At 40.1% G+C, this 15,757-nt stretch overlaps 1 protein-coding gene across 1 annotated transcript in view; it reads left to right on the top strand.

Annotated features, from left to right (window-relative positions):
* The first annotated feature begins 4,570 nt into the window (after nt 1-4,570).
* Nucleotides 4,571-15,757, top strand: part of DCPS (decapping enzyme, scavenger) — a 757,077-nt gene continuing 745,890 nt past the window's right edge. Inside the window, exon 1 of the mRNA XM_044080812.1 lies at nt 4,571-4,795. Within this exon, the coding sequence (XP_043936747.1) occupies nt 4,640-4,795 (156 nt within the window). The 5' untranslated portion in view covers nt 4,571-4,639. The remainder of the gene's footprint in view (nt 4,796-15,757) is intronic.

Below are 15,757 nucleotides of genomic sequence, written 5' to 3'. Positions count from 1 at the left end.
TCTCCCCACTTGCATACAAAACACATTGTCCAAAGCCTCCTTTAAAACGCTCATTAGGCAACATCTCAAGCAAAGTTGGCAGTGCCATGATTGCTCCCCAGGCTAGTGAAAGCGGATAAGGTACACATACTAAACCTAGAGTATTTGATAATAGTTTTCACTCTTACTCACAAACACTGGCTAATGTACAATGTATGCACTGTACCTATGAACTATGTATGTATTCTACCTAGGTTCCAAATTTCAGCTGTACACCAAAAATCTATTAATTACCTTTATTTTTAAATTCATATTTTCTTGTTTGTTCTCTCCACTGTAACTGCTGATGTGCTGCATACCACTGTAAAAACATGTTTATTGTAGTTTGTGTTTATACTAATCATGTCTAAATATCCAAATGTATCTGTAATTTTTCTATTTGGAGCTTTTCTCCCCTGGCCTCTGCTGAAAAAAGGCCTTTTCGGCTCAGACACCCCCAGTTAACAAATGTAAAATAACTAAAATAAATAAATGGTTCTGATGCAGTCATTGGTCTCATTGAGGCCTTCTTGTAGGATGTCAAGATCACTCGGGGAGTTAATAATAGCTCCCAACTTGCAATCGTCTGCGAACTTTGTCAGCCAGAGTCCCTTTGTGTTGGCCTGGACTTCATAGAAGTAGATACCAAACATGAGATTACCTAGGACCTAACCCTGTGGGACTCCACTCGTGACTGGTCGTCAGCCGGACTTGGAGTCAGCTACTTTCACACTGTGGGTTCTATCTGTGAGCCAATTTGCAACCCACCTAGTGATATAGAGGTTGATGCCTAGCCTAGTGAGTTTTTCTATGACTCCTGAGTGGGAATAGTATCAAAGGCCTTTGGCCAGATCATAGTAGGCTGTATGAACCACCTTGCCTTCATCCACAGCTCTGGTGACTGACTCAAAGAAGTCGACCAAGTTGAGCAGGCATGATCTATCATTCACACAGCCAAACTGTGTAGGATCCAGAGTTTGAAGATTCCCTATATCCTTGTTTATTAGGTCCATGATGATACGTTCGGCTAGTATATTGGCAATATCTGTTGGCTCAGTATAGGAGGTACCATTGTGCAGTAACTCAGAGCAAATCTGGGTATTGCCGTGGAGATTCTTTACATAACTATAGAAGGCCTTGTGGTTGTCTTTACTATCTGCTGCAATTCTGTTTTCATTGCTAGCTTTAATAGATTTGATGAGGGATCTCAACTTTTTGTTGAGGCTGATAAGGGGAGTTTTTCCAGTCTTGGGACTTCACCTTATTCCGCATCAGTTTCCTCCTCCTGTTGTAGAGTGTGTTTATGGCAAGGGACCACCAGATTGGCTTCCTTTTTTGGAGGAGAGTGTCTTGGTTCTATTGAGTATGACAAGATCCATGCATTTGTGTACGTGTTCGTACAGTGCATTGGTGTATGATTCGGCGGTCATGCATCTATTCTCTATTTGTATGGGTGCCATGAAGTTAGCCACCTCTGATTTTAGGAGCCCAAAGTTAGCTTTGGAGGTTTTTCATGGTGGTTACCTTTGCGGGGAGGGGGGTGGATTTCCAAGGTGATTAGCTTGTGGTCGGATCTAACCAGCAAGGATTTGACTATTGGTGTAGGGTAACGGTCGCCCTTGTTAGTAATTACCAGGTCAAGGATGCTGCTACCTCTAGTTGGGGTAAGAACAAGCTGGTCCAGGGCATTGGAATTAATGAATTCCAGGAAACGTTTGGCAAGTGTATTGGTACAGGAGTAGTTTTCCCAGTTAACGGAGGGTAGTTGAAGTTGCCCAGTATAATAGTGTTAGGTTGGACCCTAATATTCTGCAGGGTGCTTAGAAACGTGGAGTGCGAGTCTTGGGACATGGTTGAGGACCTATAGCAGGCTATGACCTGAATTGCTGTAATATGGAAACATCACCGCCTTTGGAGCTTTGGTCCAAGTTCTGGGGCTAAAAGGTGTGGAATGAGTTTTAGCCTGGTAGTGCAGGGATGCTTTCTGCTACCTTGAACCAGTTCTCTGTTACAGCATGAATGTCGATGTTCTCCATTTTAAAAAAGTGCTTAGAATGCATTATGAGATTAGATTTCTAGCGTTGAGCAGCATGACCCTCAATTTGCATTTGTTTGTAGCTGTTACGCAATTGCTGTCACACAATATTTTGCAGTAAGGTGTCTGAAATTTCAGATTTTCAGGACTGTTTTTGCATTTTTAAAAAATTTTCCATGGGCCTTCAGTGAAAACAGGCTTTTGCTCAGATGGATTATTCCTGACAAGAAAAAAAAAGTATGGAGACATATACAGATATACAGAGCTAAGTATATTTTTCTGGCACTTGTTTTGTACCGTTAATTGTTGTTTGACTAATTTTACATCATTGCTGGCTGATTTCAGAGTTGTGCACTGTTATTTTTGCTTCACTGTATAGTTTTTCAGATCTCTGCTGAAGGTGTTGGTTTTCCGTTACCCACCCTCCCTATTCCGGTCTTGTTTAAAATTGGAGGCTTTTGCAGTTGCCCAGCCCCACTGTAGATTTGATTTGAGACACTCCCTCCAGTCCCATCTCTTTACCTCTTTCTACCTAATAGACTCCTTCTGCACTTGTTTTTAGTCATTTTTAATTTAATTGCATTTTTTTAAACTGTTTGGTCTAACATTACTACATACTCAAGTGTGCTAGCTTGCACTGCATTTGAATTGTTTTTACTGCTGTTTTAGCTACTTTTCTGTATAAAGTAATATATCTAAGCCTGTTTCCTACCTTTCCTGTAACTAGTGTAGTCTAGATTCAGATTTACTGTATCCAGGACTGTATGTAAACTTCTGAGCCCCCCCCCCCCCCAAGCTTTCTGTGCTGGAGGGAAGCCTTCTAGCTTATCAGTGGGAGTGGTAAGCACTAGGTAACCTATCTACCACATAAGGAGTGGTTCTGGCCCAGAAATTGTAGTTATTGGCCATTTGGGCAGTTTTCCCATCTCTCTCAACTTTCTGATTTAAAAGTCCGCATTTGCACTTGTTTCCCCCTTTCCTGTAACTAGTTTAGTCCAGATACAGATTCGTAGTTTTAGCACTTGAATTTGCTTATTCCCTTTGGTAAAAACTCTGTACCCATAAACTATAACATTGGCAGTAGTATACTTAACACTGAAAGTGTGATGAGACCTTGGGACACAGGTGGACAGTAGTCTCTCCTTTGATAATCACATTGCCACAGTAGTCAGGAAATCCTTCTACGTGGCATACCTCATCACAGAAGGTTTCTCATCCAGAAAAAAAGAGGTCATTGTTCCCCTCTACTCATCACTCATTAGACCCATTATAGAGTACAATGCCCCTTTTGGTATGTACCTCACAAGACATCTACAACTGGAAAGGCCGCAGAAATACCTCACAAAGAGGATTACTGGCCTCAAACAGATGCCCTATGCAGACTGTCCCAAAAAACTCCAGCTTTACTCAGTCGCATATCGCTTACTCAGAGGTGATCTCTACCTAACAAACAAAGCTATGTCAAACCCAGAGCTATTGGACATGCTACACTTAAAGAAATCCCAATCCCTCCGAGCTACACGCTCTAGGGACCTAAACCTTGTCACCACAATAAACAGAACATGCCAGAGGGATTGATACTTGTCCCAGAAACTTCCCATACTCTGGAATAAACTACCTATCTATATCAAACAAAGCTCCCCATTAGCACTCTTCAAGAAAAATGTTGATGATTGGATGGGAAATAGGAAATTCACCCCGGGATCACTTCTGTGGCTCTGCTCGACAGTGGCACAGGAAAATAATTTTCTTGGGTGGCAAAAACCAGGGTACCTTTTTGGCTGTGCTTGTGTAGGCCCCAGAGCCGATAGCCTACTACCTACCTATGAGAAGCTAAAATTTGGGGGGGGGGGGGTCAAATCAGTCCAAATTTGAACTACTATTCCAATTAACTTAAAAAAATGACAAGCTAACAGATTTTGCATCAAAACACATTTCGTGAAGAGTAAGAACTCTGTGAGGCATTGCTGGCTACTAGATAAAAAGGAAGAAGAGTGAAGTATGAAGGAAAATCGCGGATGTTAGGGACACTTGACAGGCAAGTCGGAACATCTTGGTGGAAAAGAAATCCTAACAGATACAACGCCATTTGTACTGCACGAACATAAGACGGTAATAGAGGTTTTCCCGGTTTCTAATCTTGGTGACTTTAATGATGCGTATCGAGATAACAAAAGCAACCAAGTGTTTGCATAGACTATACAAGTACAACCAAAATGATACCGTGGAAAACAGACGAGAATATTATAAGAATCAATTTAATTGCAAAATAATTAAAAAAGAGATTCAAAGCTATCATAAAAATGAAGGTGTCTCAGCTTTCAGACAGCGACTGTGAAGTTAGTTCAACTAAGTTAAGATTCCTCACGTTCCAAAACAAATTCACACATTGAATAACAAATACAACCGTGTTCATGCTTCTTCTCATACTACTGCAAAATGTGCTAAACGCGACACTAAGGCGGAGCAAAGAACGGAGTAGCATTTGGATTGGTCAGTATGACACTAAACCAGAGAAAGCGACGCCACGAGTGGTCCTCGTGTCAGGCGCGGGCCAAGGAAAGGTAAAAGCACGCTAGCTGGACAATGGCAGAGAAACAAACTGACTTAAGCCCGGTCAAGAAACGACTCCGCCCTGAGAAAGATGGGGAAGGTAAAGCAGGCTCTTTATTAGCAACAGCCCAGCTGAATAAAGTGCTGCGGGAGTCTGCAAGGGAGAAAATAGTGTTTGTTCATGGCAAGGTTAGTGGATTTCATTTCGTTGCCAGGAAATGATGAACTGGAACTTTAGCACGTGAACAACATTCTTCTACCTCCATCTTATTTTGTTTTTATTTGCAAATCATGCTTACTTTTTAGTATAGTCCGAGATGGATGCAGTTGCTGTTGCATACCTCAGTCCCCCGACAATACTTTTGTCTCTTCATGTTAAGCAAGCATTGTACTCCTTGCTCAATTTACTTTTGCTAAACTCTCTAGGCTGGGACCGATAAAAGCAAACCTCACCCCCACCAATGTAGTCCCTCCCTGGCGTCACATGTAGTTAGTAAATATTCATTACATGGACGAGCTTTGTATCAAAACATTACCCCACCGCGATTTTCGCGCAGGAATGGGCGTGGCTTGTATGATTGATTTGCCAAGCCCGTGTGAGGTTGCATGCAAAATACGGCTGAGTGACAAGCCATGCAGATTATCCAGCCATCTGTTGAGTATTCATTCTGAATATTCCATATGCAGGGTTACCACGTGTCCCACTTTGCGAGGGACAGTCCCTCTTTGGGGAGTTGTGTCCTGCAAAAAAGTTGTAAACATGGCAAATGTCCTGAGATTTTAGGACAAAATTATTTCCTATATTTTATGTAATAGTTGCATAAAACAGTTATTCTGTATCTGAAACACCTGTTATAAGAAACAGAATAAGCAACTAAAATGCTACAAGAATAAGCTTTTATTTATGCAAAAAAGTGAAGTTATGTCCTTTGTACTGGCCGTGGGTATGTTTCGGCCTGCAAAATCTGATATTTGTACCAAAAATGTCCCACTTTGGGCATTTGAAAAGGTGGCAACCCTATCCATATATCATTGTTTGTTGCCGTTCTTTTTATTGTTTCCCAAAATTTATATTTTTAATTTTTCGATATACAGAAGACGCAGTGTTGCCGTTTTTGAAATACGGCCATTAATTAAGAGATGTAAGGACAGGTGCTGCGGTAGCGTTGTCGCCTCACAGCAAGACGTTGTGCCGTTTGATTCTCAGCTAGAGCGTCTTCTGTGTGGAAACCCTCTCAAGTGTACCTCATTATGAGGAACGTACCTCATTTGGGGTATTAAAAAGGTCATGTTCCTCAATGTTCCACATTGAAAGACTGTCACACATTCAATATTAGGAATTTTTTAAAGTGAAATTCATGGTAAATAGAAATTAATCATATTAATTCATTAAAATTTATAGGTAAAACCAGTATATTTTAACCATCCTATGGCCTTCCTAGTTGAAGCTGTTAGTAAGCCATTAGTATGTGTTCCACATTTTGCCCATTTGTTCCACATTATGAAGGCTAGTGTTCCTCATTTTGGAGATGGAAGGTTGAGAGCTATGGGCATGTGTGAATGGGCGTACTTTCATTAAAGGCTGTGCGTCAGGGCTGGCAACTCTGTACATAAAAATCAACTGCGAATGATTAGTGGACTGGAGTTCCGCTGTGGCGACCTCTAACTGGGAAAAGCCGAAAGACACAAGGACAGGTTCAAGTATTAGTGAGACAAAAGGGCAGTATGTACGCAGTACTTTACGTCCCATACTGATTCTGTGCTTTAAATTGCTTTTGCAGGGGCTCATCTTTCTTAAGTACACTTTTGTGCTTATCAGAATAACACAAAATTTGTGGTTTTGTGGTAAATTACTGAACAGGGAAGTCAGTAAATAATGACATGCATTTTAGTTTCACGGTTTACATTCTTTTGAATGCATGCTAACATAAAACTTGTAAAGTTAGCAACTTTCTAAGTTTATAAACGCAGTAATTAAATTCTCTCCCTATATTTTGTAGTTTGCCCCCCATTCTATTAGGCTTTGTTCAGATTTTGGGCGTTAAAAGATTGAGAGGTATGTGTCAGTGTTAACAACTGGAACTGTACGTTAAACGTTGCGGTTCCAGGTTTGTACCTCTCTTATCTTAGTTACTGCACTCCACTGTCCCCTGAAGTAAATGCAGCAGACATTACAAATAAAAAAAAAAAAAATCACATTTTGAAAAATACATATCTGCAGACCAACAGAAAGACATGGAAAATTCTTTGGCATATAGGGAGTGGTACCGCAAATAAATACTGGATGTCAAACATCTAAGAAACAGTAATACTTAAAACAGAATACAAGTACAGAGTTCTGCCATGTGCGTTCCTGCACAGAGCACTACAAATAGTTTAGGTGTATGTTGTTCTATAGAACAGATAACGCGCACTTTCAGCAGCGCATACATTCAACTACACTGTTTGTTTTCCATATTCTATTTGGTGACGTTGGGTATCTCATGTTTATTCACAGTTTGTGTCTTTCGGCTTATCCCGGTTAGGGGTCGCCACAGCGGAACTCCTGTCCGCTAATGAATGGTAGTGGATTTTTACGTACTGGGTTACCAGCCCTGACGCACAACCTTCAACGAAGGCACGCCCTATTCACGTATGCCTCCACACAGAAGACGCCGTAGCTGAGAATCGAATGGGACAATGTCTTGCAATGAGGTGACAACTCGACTGCAGCACCACCTTCACAGTAAGACTAGCAATTACAGTTAAACACAGTAGTGGGCGGGTTTTGGGCGGTCCTTGCTACTGCGCATCTGGTGGGGTAATGTTCTAATGCAAAACCCATGAACGAGAACAAATTGATGTTTCATAATACAAATGAATATCGTTTGATTATGCAGTCATTTGGTATAAATCGCAAATTTAGATGAAATTACATTTTCGTGTTCTTATCCGATGGGTGAGTGATATTAACTCCTGTCCTGTGTAGCAAAAACAATGCGTTTGGCACTAGACAGAAATCCAGTTCTTTCTCTAGAATCTACACATCTTAAAATATTGAATAATGGTATTAAAAACATCAGTACACTCGGGTAGGAATCAATCCTAAATTTCCCTCTCCACTTGAACTATAAAAAATCAACTCTGTCTTATTCTGGTTTGTCTTTTCCCTGTTGGGAGTCGCCACAGTGGAACTCCTGTCCGCTAATGATTTGCAGTAGATTTATATGGTGCCGAGTTGCCAGCCCGACTCCCAACCTTCAGCGAAGGCACGCCCATTCACGCATGTCGTTCGGAGGCCACTCGACCGTGGGGAGGACATGCAGACTCCACACAGAAGGCACTCCAGTCGAGAATCGAACAGGAGAACCTCTTGCTGTGAGGCAACAACGCTACCGTTGTACCACCGTGGCTGTCCTGTTCTGCACTAAGAGGATATCCCTTTTTACTTTCAAAACTGGCTCAGGTAGGATATGGTCTCCTTCTGACTGCTGCAGCTTGTAAAAGAAACATGCCCACAATTCAAACCATCTGAAATACCATATGGAGATTTAACCCTCTCTGCAGGAAATGAACACCACTGTAAAACCATTGAAAAAGCTAACTGGGTACTTGTTAAGCAATGTGTTGACTTTCTACTCGCCTTTCAGCAGTTAATCAAGAATGAAACCTTCCTCCAGTAGCCTGCAGACTTCTCAGGAGTAAAATGACATAGAACTTTAGAAATTTTAAGCACTCCACTTCGCTTCTCTCCTACAAACTCTCCAAACTGGGCTCCAGTGCAGAAATCCTGCTTTCTTGGTCCTTGGTGCCAGACTTTCTGATCACAGTTAAAAGTGCAATACAAGACTCAAGGAAAATGCAGCTGCTGTCTCTTTCTGGTCGAATAACTTAACCTGTTTCCTACTTCCCTCTACATAGCTTGCACTGACTTTTCATTGTGATTCTTTCAACATGCCAGCTCTGATATGCACCCTGTTTTTTATGAATGAATGTATGCATATGTTGTTTAGTCAGTCAATTTGTATATAATATCATGCATTTATTGTCTTTATAACTCTGTGTATAATACATGTATATATTACATTTCATCATTTTGTCTGTATATATGTCATGAATATGTTGGGCTTAAACCCTGGGCTGAGACTGCAGTAGGTCCAGTGAGATCAGTACTCCACCTCAGTTAAAATTAAGGTGAAATAAACTTAATTACTGCTATTAGTGAAACTTTTTCAAAATGCAGTAGTATAATATGAGTTTGAGTGGTTTACTAGGCTGTTGATCGCTGGGACCTTTTTAAAGTTAGCCATCATAATCATCATCCCCCCCTTTAACCATTTTCTGCATGGGGTAAGGGTATCGTGTTAACTGTCTCCATCTCTCTCAATTCAGGGCTACACTCCTGCCTTCTTCAACATTCATGCCTGACTCGCACATTCTCTCACACAATCAATGCACCTCTTTGCTGGTTGCCCTCGTCTCCTCTTACCTTCTCGTCTGTCCCAAATCTTTTTCATCAGATTGCCTTCTGCTTCTCTGTGCATGTGCCTGAACCACCATATTCTGTTCTTGGCTTCTGCCGTAGTACTTGTGCCACTGTTTTGTACACCTTACTTTTCAGTTTTTTTTTTGCATTCATCTGTCATACAGTACACCTGACACTCTATGCCATTTGGCTGCAGACCCGCTGATTCTAGCTTTTTAAGCTTAGCTATGCATCCCAAATCTCTTGACAAGTTCTGGTACCTCTGTAATGTAAATAGGGTCTTGAAAGATAAAATATTTACATGCACCATTTATAGGCGGCCCATATCCATAAGAGACATAGGTGCCAAACCAGGGGTAAATTTCCTGTTCTCCATCCAGTTGTCCAAGTTACACTTTAATTAGGTTAGGGAGGAACTGTGCTTCACATGGATGGGGGCCTGTTCCAGAGAAGGGATAGTCTCTAGGATACATACCTGTTTGTCAAGCAGGTCCTAATCATATCACAGGTAAGTTTCAAGTCTTTAGAATGAGTAATTCTGGTGCAGTTTTTCTTTGTGGATGTGCAGGGGTCCATAGATGCTGTGTATGCTAGGCATAGATCTCCCCTTGACAGCCTGTAGGAGACAGGAATACAGGGCTAGCACTTTGAAGCGGTCAGTATAGGACATGTAATTTATGCCCTGTACTCTCAGTGAGAAACCTCTGTGGACTTTCCAGTTGTTGGATGTGCCAGGTTAAGTACATCCCAAATGGGGCATTGTACTCTGTGATAGGTCTGATGAGTGCAGAATAAAATGGGACAATGACCTCCGTGGACCTAGATGCCATACATTTGTTTATAAGTTGCACAACATACAGAGATTTTCTTACTACCATAGACGTGATGGTCAAAGACAAGGTTATTGTCTGTGTGTGTCTGAAAGTCCTTGACTACTCAGTCGATTCTTAGGGTTGTGCTGTCTGTATGATAGTTACCAGGGGTGTCTGATTTCCCAAAGGATACTATTATGCATTTCTTGGCATTTAGTTTTAGTCCATGGCTTTGACAACAGCTATTTGTCTGTGTCAGACCACCATGAAGAACATTAGTGTCAGTAGGAGACTGTACAAGTGCTCCTAATTTGCAGTCAACTGCATATTTGGTCAACCAGAGGCCCTTGATGTTGGCCAAGACTTAGAGAAGTAGATGCCAAAAAGGAGTGGTCCCCAGACTTATCCATGACTCTGCTGGTGATTGACCTCTTTGAAGAGGTTAACTTCCCAATTCTAACTTCCTGGGTCCTGCCATTGAGCTATTTGGCTGTCTTCTGGGTGACATAAAGGTTTATTTGTAACTTCTTGAGTTTGTCAACAATGTTCGCGTGAAGTATTGTGCCATATGTTTTGGCCAGGTCAAGGTAGGTATTGTAAACAACTTTGTCCTTATTCATTGCTTTGGTGACCTTCTCAAAGAGGTCTGACAGGTAGGGAAGACCTGCGTTGACTAAACTAAACTGAGTTGGGTCCAGTGTCTGGAGGTTTCCTATGTCATTATTGATCATTCCGTGATAATTCTTTCCTTGGCTTTGCATATGAGACTAGTGTTGCAGTTTCAGTGGTTTGTAGATGGTTTGCCTATGTGCAGAGGGAGAGAGAGAGATTAGATGAATTTGTCAGTAGGTCTGTTATATCTTCTAGGTCAATGTAGATGGCTCCATTAGCAATGGGCTATGCACACCCGTTGTGTATTGCCTTTGAGGCTGTGTACATAGATAAATAATGCCTTGAGCTTGCCTTTGGCCTGGGAGGCAAGATTTACCTGAAACTTGGCCTTTGTAGACTTTATCTTCTGAGCTTTTGTCTTGGTGGGCACTTCATCTCCTATCTTTTGCCATAATGTTCTTCCTTCTTGTTGTACAGCGTGTTGATGTTAAGATTCCAACAGGGTGGCTTGTTTTTTGTGTTAGTTCTGTACTTATTCCTAGGGGGTACAGCTGTTTCTGTGCAGGTATTACCATGTTTGTGCAGGGTTTCTGTGAATAGTTCTTTTTAGGCAGCAGTATTCTCAGGGTTTGGGAGCTTTACATTTTGTCAGATTATCATGTAATAGTAGGAACTTAGCCTTAGAGAAGTTCCAGGTTTAGCTGGGTTCCAGGTTTCCTTTTTACTTCAGAGGACACTGTTTGCTCTGACCTTAAGAGTGGACATTACACTATGAAGTGTGCAGGGTTCTCTTATGTTATTGAGGACTGTATCCTATATGTTTGCGCCCGTGATGATTATTTTGACAATGTGGACTAGGATGTTTGTGTTTACAAAGTTCAGAAATCTGTCTGCCTGCACATTTGGTGTCATGCATGATTTCCAGTTAAGAGTGGGATAATTAAAGTCACTCGTGAATATGATATTGGGTTGGATGGTCAGTGTCTCTAGTAAACTTAAATAAATATTATGGGTTTATTGGGTCATAGAGGGGACCTATAGCTTGCAAGAAAGTGATGTGGGATTTTGCCTATGGTGATTTGAACTTAGAGAAACTCAAGTGTGTTGTTCTGTTTGACCAGCCATAAGGTACATTTATTTTTGATGTAAATTGAGACACCTCCATGTTTAGTGCCTGCCTGCGTAGTAGCTGGTCTAAATATGTGGAAGGCATTATAGCCTTGCTCTGCCAACGGTACCCTCTGGAGCTTTAAACCATGTGTCAGTGATTGCACAGACGTCTGCATTCTCTCGGGTGAGGAGAACTTGTAAGAAATGAAGTTTCTTGCTTAGACTCCTAGCATTGAGCAGTAACACCTTTTTAGATTTTCTTGGTTTTGATATGTTATGCTGGAAGAGTTTCCAGTTTGGTGTTGGCTAAAAAAGGCACTATGGGGGGAGGACAGTGTTTTAGGTAATATTTAAAGCGTAACAGGGAGAGGTGCACATAATCCCTGGCAAAGTAGAGTGGTCTGTTGACCATCTCTGTCTATACTGACAAATATTGTACTGCCTTAGAATGACAGCAGTTTTTAAATGTAGTCATCATCTGTTTGTATTGTGGCATCATCCTTGGAGAAGGTAGGATGCTGCTCAATGCTGGGTTGGTAGTTGCTTAGGAGAGGTCCATCATATGTGTCTCCATATAGTCTAGGAAGGTATGTCTGAGGTCTTTTACACCTACATGGACTTTGACTTAGTCATACTGGTACTTAATTGAGTTTGTGCGTAGATCCTGGCTCCTGATAAGCAACTCACTGTGACATTTTCCTTACTCAGACTGGTGAGAGGGTATTCAGCGTATCTCATAATGGAGTATCTAATGGCCAGAATGTTGGGTTGCGTGGTGGCTTGCCTTATGGGCCAGCCTAGAAGTAGAGGCTCTATGAGATATGGCTGTATGTGTTGATGTGGGTGTTGTTTTGAAAGATTGAATATGGGGCTGCTGAGGGTATTTGTTATGTGTGCTTTGTCTAGAAGATCTTTGGGGTTTACAAAGGTTACATGTCTTAACATATGTGGTTCTATATGTCTGGCTCATGCTGTGTGTGATGGATGCAGAGTGTATAGCACTGACAACTGTAATGACATTAGGAGTGCTTTTACATGAACTTTGTCTTCAGTGACATTGTATAAATATATCTTTCACATACGTTTATCAGTTTGTTTAGGAATTTAGCTGGTTGTAAGTGAACATGAGGCAATTTCGTTATTGCCTCAGGAAGCCCATATCCCTCAAGCTGGTAAAGGAGATGCTGGGAAAGTTCATATCCATGATTAGATGGTTGCTGTGAGAATTTTAGAGTAAAGTCAAGAGTATATGCATAACTCATCAGAATTTTGTTCAAGAATTCTGGGCAAAGCCGATTGTGCTAACTGGAAAGATATTTATGAAACATTTATCTCAAAAGTAATCACAAAAAATATAATTACCATGATAATTTAATCAACAGTAACTCCCTGTGGATCTTAAAGAGCTTTATTTTAGAACATCAAAATATAGTGGTAAATTCAAACTTTTTTCTCACAACACTGAACAATTTCAAAAACATTATATATAAACATCCAGAATACAAAGCTTGGAATTTTTTTGGCGTTTCCAGTTGCATACACACAAAATAATATTAACACATTTAATACTCACACAACGAGTGCTTTTAAAGGCAAACAATTGGTTATCAGTTTATGAACAAAGAGAAGTTAAACACACTAGATTATACTTTTGAATAAATTCGTTATACATAAATGTGGTTAGATGTTCAAAATTGTAGGTTACATATAGATAAAACAATAAATCTAATGAATACATCAGTTAAAGAAAAGATATCAAAATTTGTAGAATTATTATTATTACTGATACATCAAGACATAACAGGCAAAGGACATAAAATATACAAGATTAATAAAATAAATACAAGTGATTGTAACGATATTGAAATTATTTTAGGACAGTAAACAGATATTCTCCTAGTAGTAGTGACAAGATCATAATGGCCTCATCATCCGCTCCAACCACAATCTCTTTAAAATGGAAATTATTTTCCTGGAAATTCTTGCATAAAACTTTCATTGCCCCACTTAAAGTTGAACTTATGTATAATAAGAAAATTAAATGTTGGGGATGTGGTCTGAAAGTTAAAACTGATTGGCAGCATATGATTTGTGATTGTAAAGTAATTAAACTGTTTTGGAATGATGTTAATGCTTTTTTACAAGTTTTGTTCACTGACAACTTCATGTTAAATAATTCCATAATCCTTTTCAATACACCAATTCTGACGTGTCAAGGAAAATGATTATCCTCTTCTAGAGTCTTTTGACCTTTGCAAGGAAAGCAGTCACAAAAAATTGGAGGAATGTCTCAACACCATCAATGAAAGAATTCTTGAACATAGCAACTGAAACTTGTCAGAAATATTGTCAGTCAAAGGAAGAACCACCAAAACCACTCCTGCGTTAAGATCATGGATTAAACTCAAGAACCTGTTGACTAAACAAACTACAAATTAACATCAAGAATTTTGAATTGGAACAATACTTAATATAGCTAATACAATGAACAATTATCTCATTCATGTAGTTGTTGTTTGTCTTTTGGCTTTTCCCGGTTAGGGGTCGTCACACCGGAACTCCGGTCCGCTAATGATTGGCAGTTGTTTTTTTTTTATGGTGTTGAGTTGCCAACCCAACCTTCAACGAAGGCACACCCACTCAATGCATGTCTTTCGAATGCCCACTCGACCGCGGGGAGGACATGCAAACTCCACACAGAAGGCACTCCCAACCCAAGTCGAGAGTCGAATGGGAGAACCTCTTGCTGTGAGGCAACAATGCTACCGCTGCACTACCACATCTCATTCATGTAGACACCTTGTAAATAGTTGATGTTACTATTTTTTGCTGTTAATGAATTGTTTGTTTTTATCTATTGGTGTAAAGTTAATATCTATGTTCATTAATTCACTTTTTATCTAATTCATATTTCTTAATAAAAACATTTTTGAGAAAAAAGAATTCTGGGCAAAGCCAAAGTAATGGCAGGACAAAAGCCCAAAATTGAGTAGAGTTATTAAATGAATTTAAGAAACAACAACATATTTTGCTTCAGATGCTTTTCTGAACAGTTAGACAAGTGAAACACTTAATGTGTGATGTTATTGCCTGACTGTAATCCTCCGTGATTTACCAGAAAATCTAACATTTTACAAAGGAAAGGGCAAAGTGTAAGGCAAAGGCAGTGACAGTTTGGAGGTGTGATAAAACTATTACAGCTTTAGTGGAAGGGTATCTCCATACTGCTGCAGACTTGGTGCATTGATGGAAGCTGGCTAACTATGTGAAGGAAAAGTCTTTTCCAGTGTTGTAATACTGAAAAACTGCTGGAAAGCAATGACAGAAGACAGACCTGCAGACGTTAGGAAACTACCTAAAACAATTGCTCAAATATGGATCCCCCTGTCTTTTTTTCACTCTTGGGGCTATAATTGTATTGAAACACAACTTTTTGAATGAATGTCCTTTTAACGAAGTAATAAAATTAGTTCTTTTCATACTATGAATAAATATTGTCTTGTACGATGTTTGTTGTGTGTTTTTTGTTAGCATGTTTTATAGACAGTATTTTAGTTCTCTTAGAGAACAGTTACAAAATGCGTTGCTACTTTTGAACGCTCACCCCTCTATCTTTTCAGTTGTTTTGACATAAAGCACATGCAAGGCAGTGAAAAAAAACTGCCTACAGCTTCACTGTTTTTGTCAAATCAACATATTGGTCACATGAACAACAGAACATATTAATCTCACTGTATGAAGGATGTCAGATTTGGAACTCAACTTATCTGCAACCTTCATTCCAATTTTCCTGAGGCATATGGATGGCTTACAATAAATGCTGTCACACTGAAGCATCTTGGCACGTCAATAGGATCATTACCCACATTTTGTTTCCATCTTAATTCCCTTTCAGTTTAAATGTAACGTGAACAGCCACAGAACACGCATGACTTGAGAAAACTTAAGTTAAATTCTGTTTTCAGCTTGCTGGAGAAGGTGAAAATGGTTGTGGAAGATTAGCTTTCATCTGTAGTGTCATTAAAATGTTGGCAGGATTTCTCCTTCTAATTTTACAAGGGTCGACAGGGCAAAACTGTGCTTCCACTGTCAAAGTCTGACTCTTACTAGCAGAACCTGGGATGGGGCAAGCCCCCCCCCCTCAGTTAGCAG

This window comes from Protopterus annectens, chromosome 8.part0 (assembly GCF_019279795.1).
Source record: "Protopterus annectens isolate FY-2018-M chromosome 8.part0, PAN1.0, whole genome shotgun sequence".
Lineage (NCBI taxonomy): Eukaryota > Metazoa > Chordata > Ceratodontiformes > Protopteridae > Protopterus > Protopterus annectens.
Note: the sequence above shows the minus strand (reverse complement) of the source record. Positions and strands in the feature narration are given on the sequence as shown.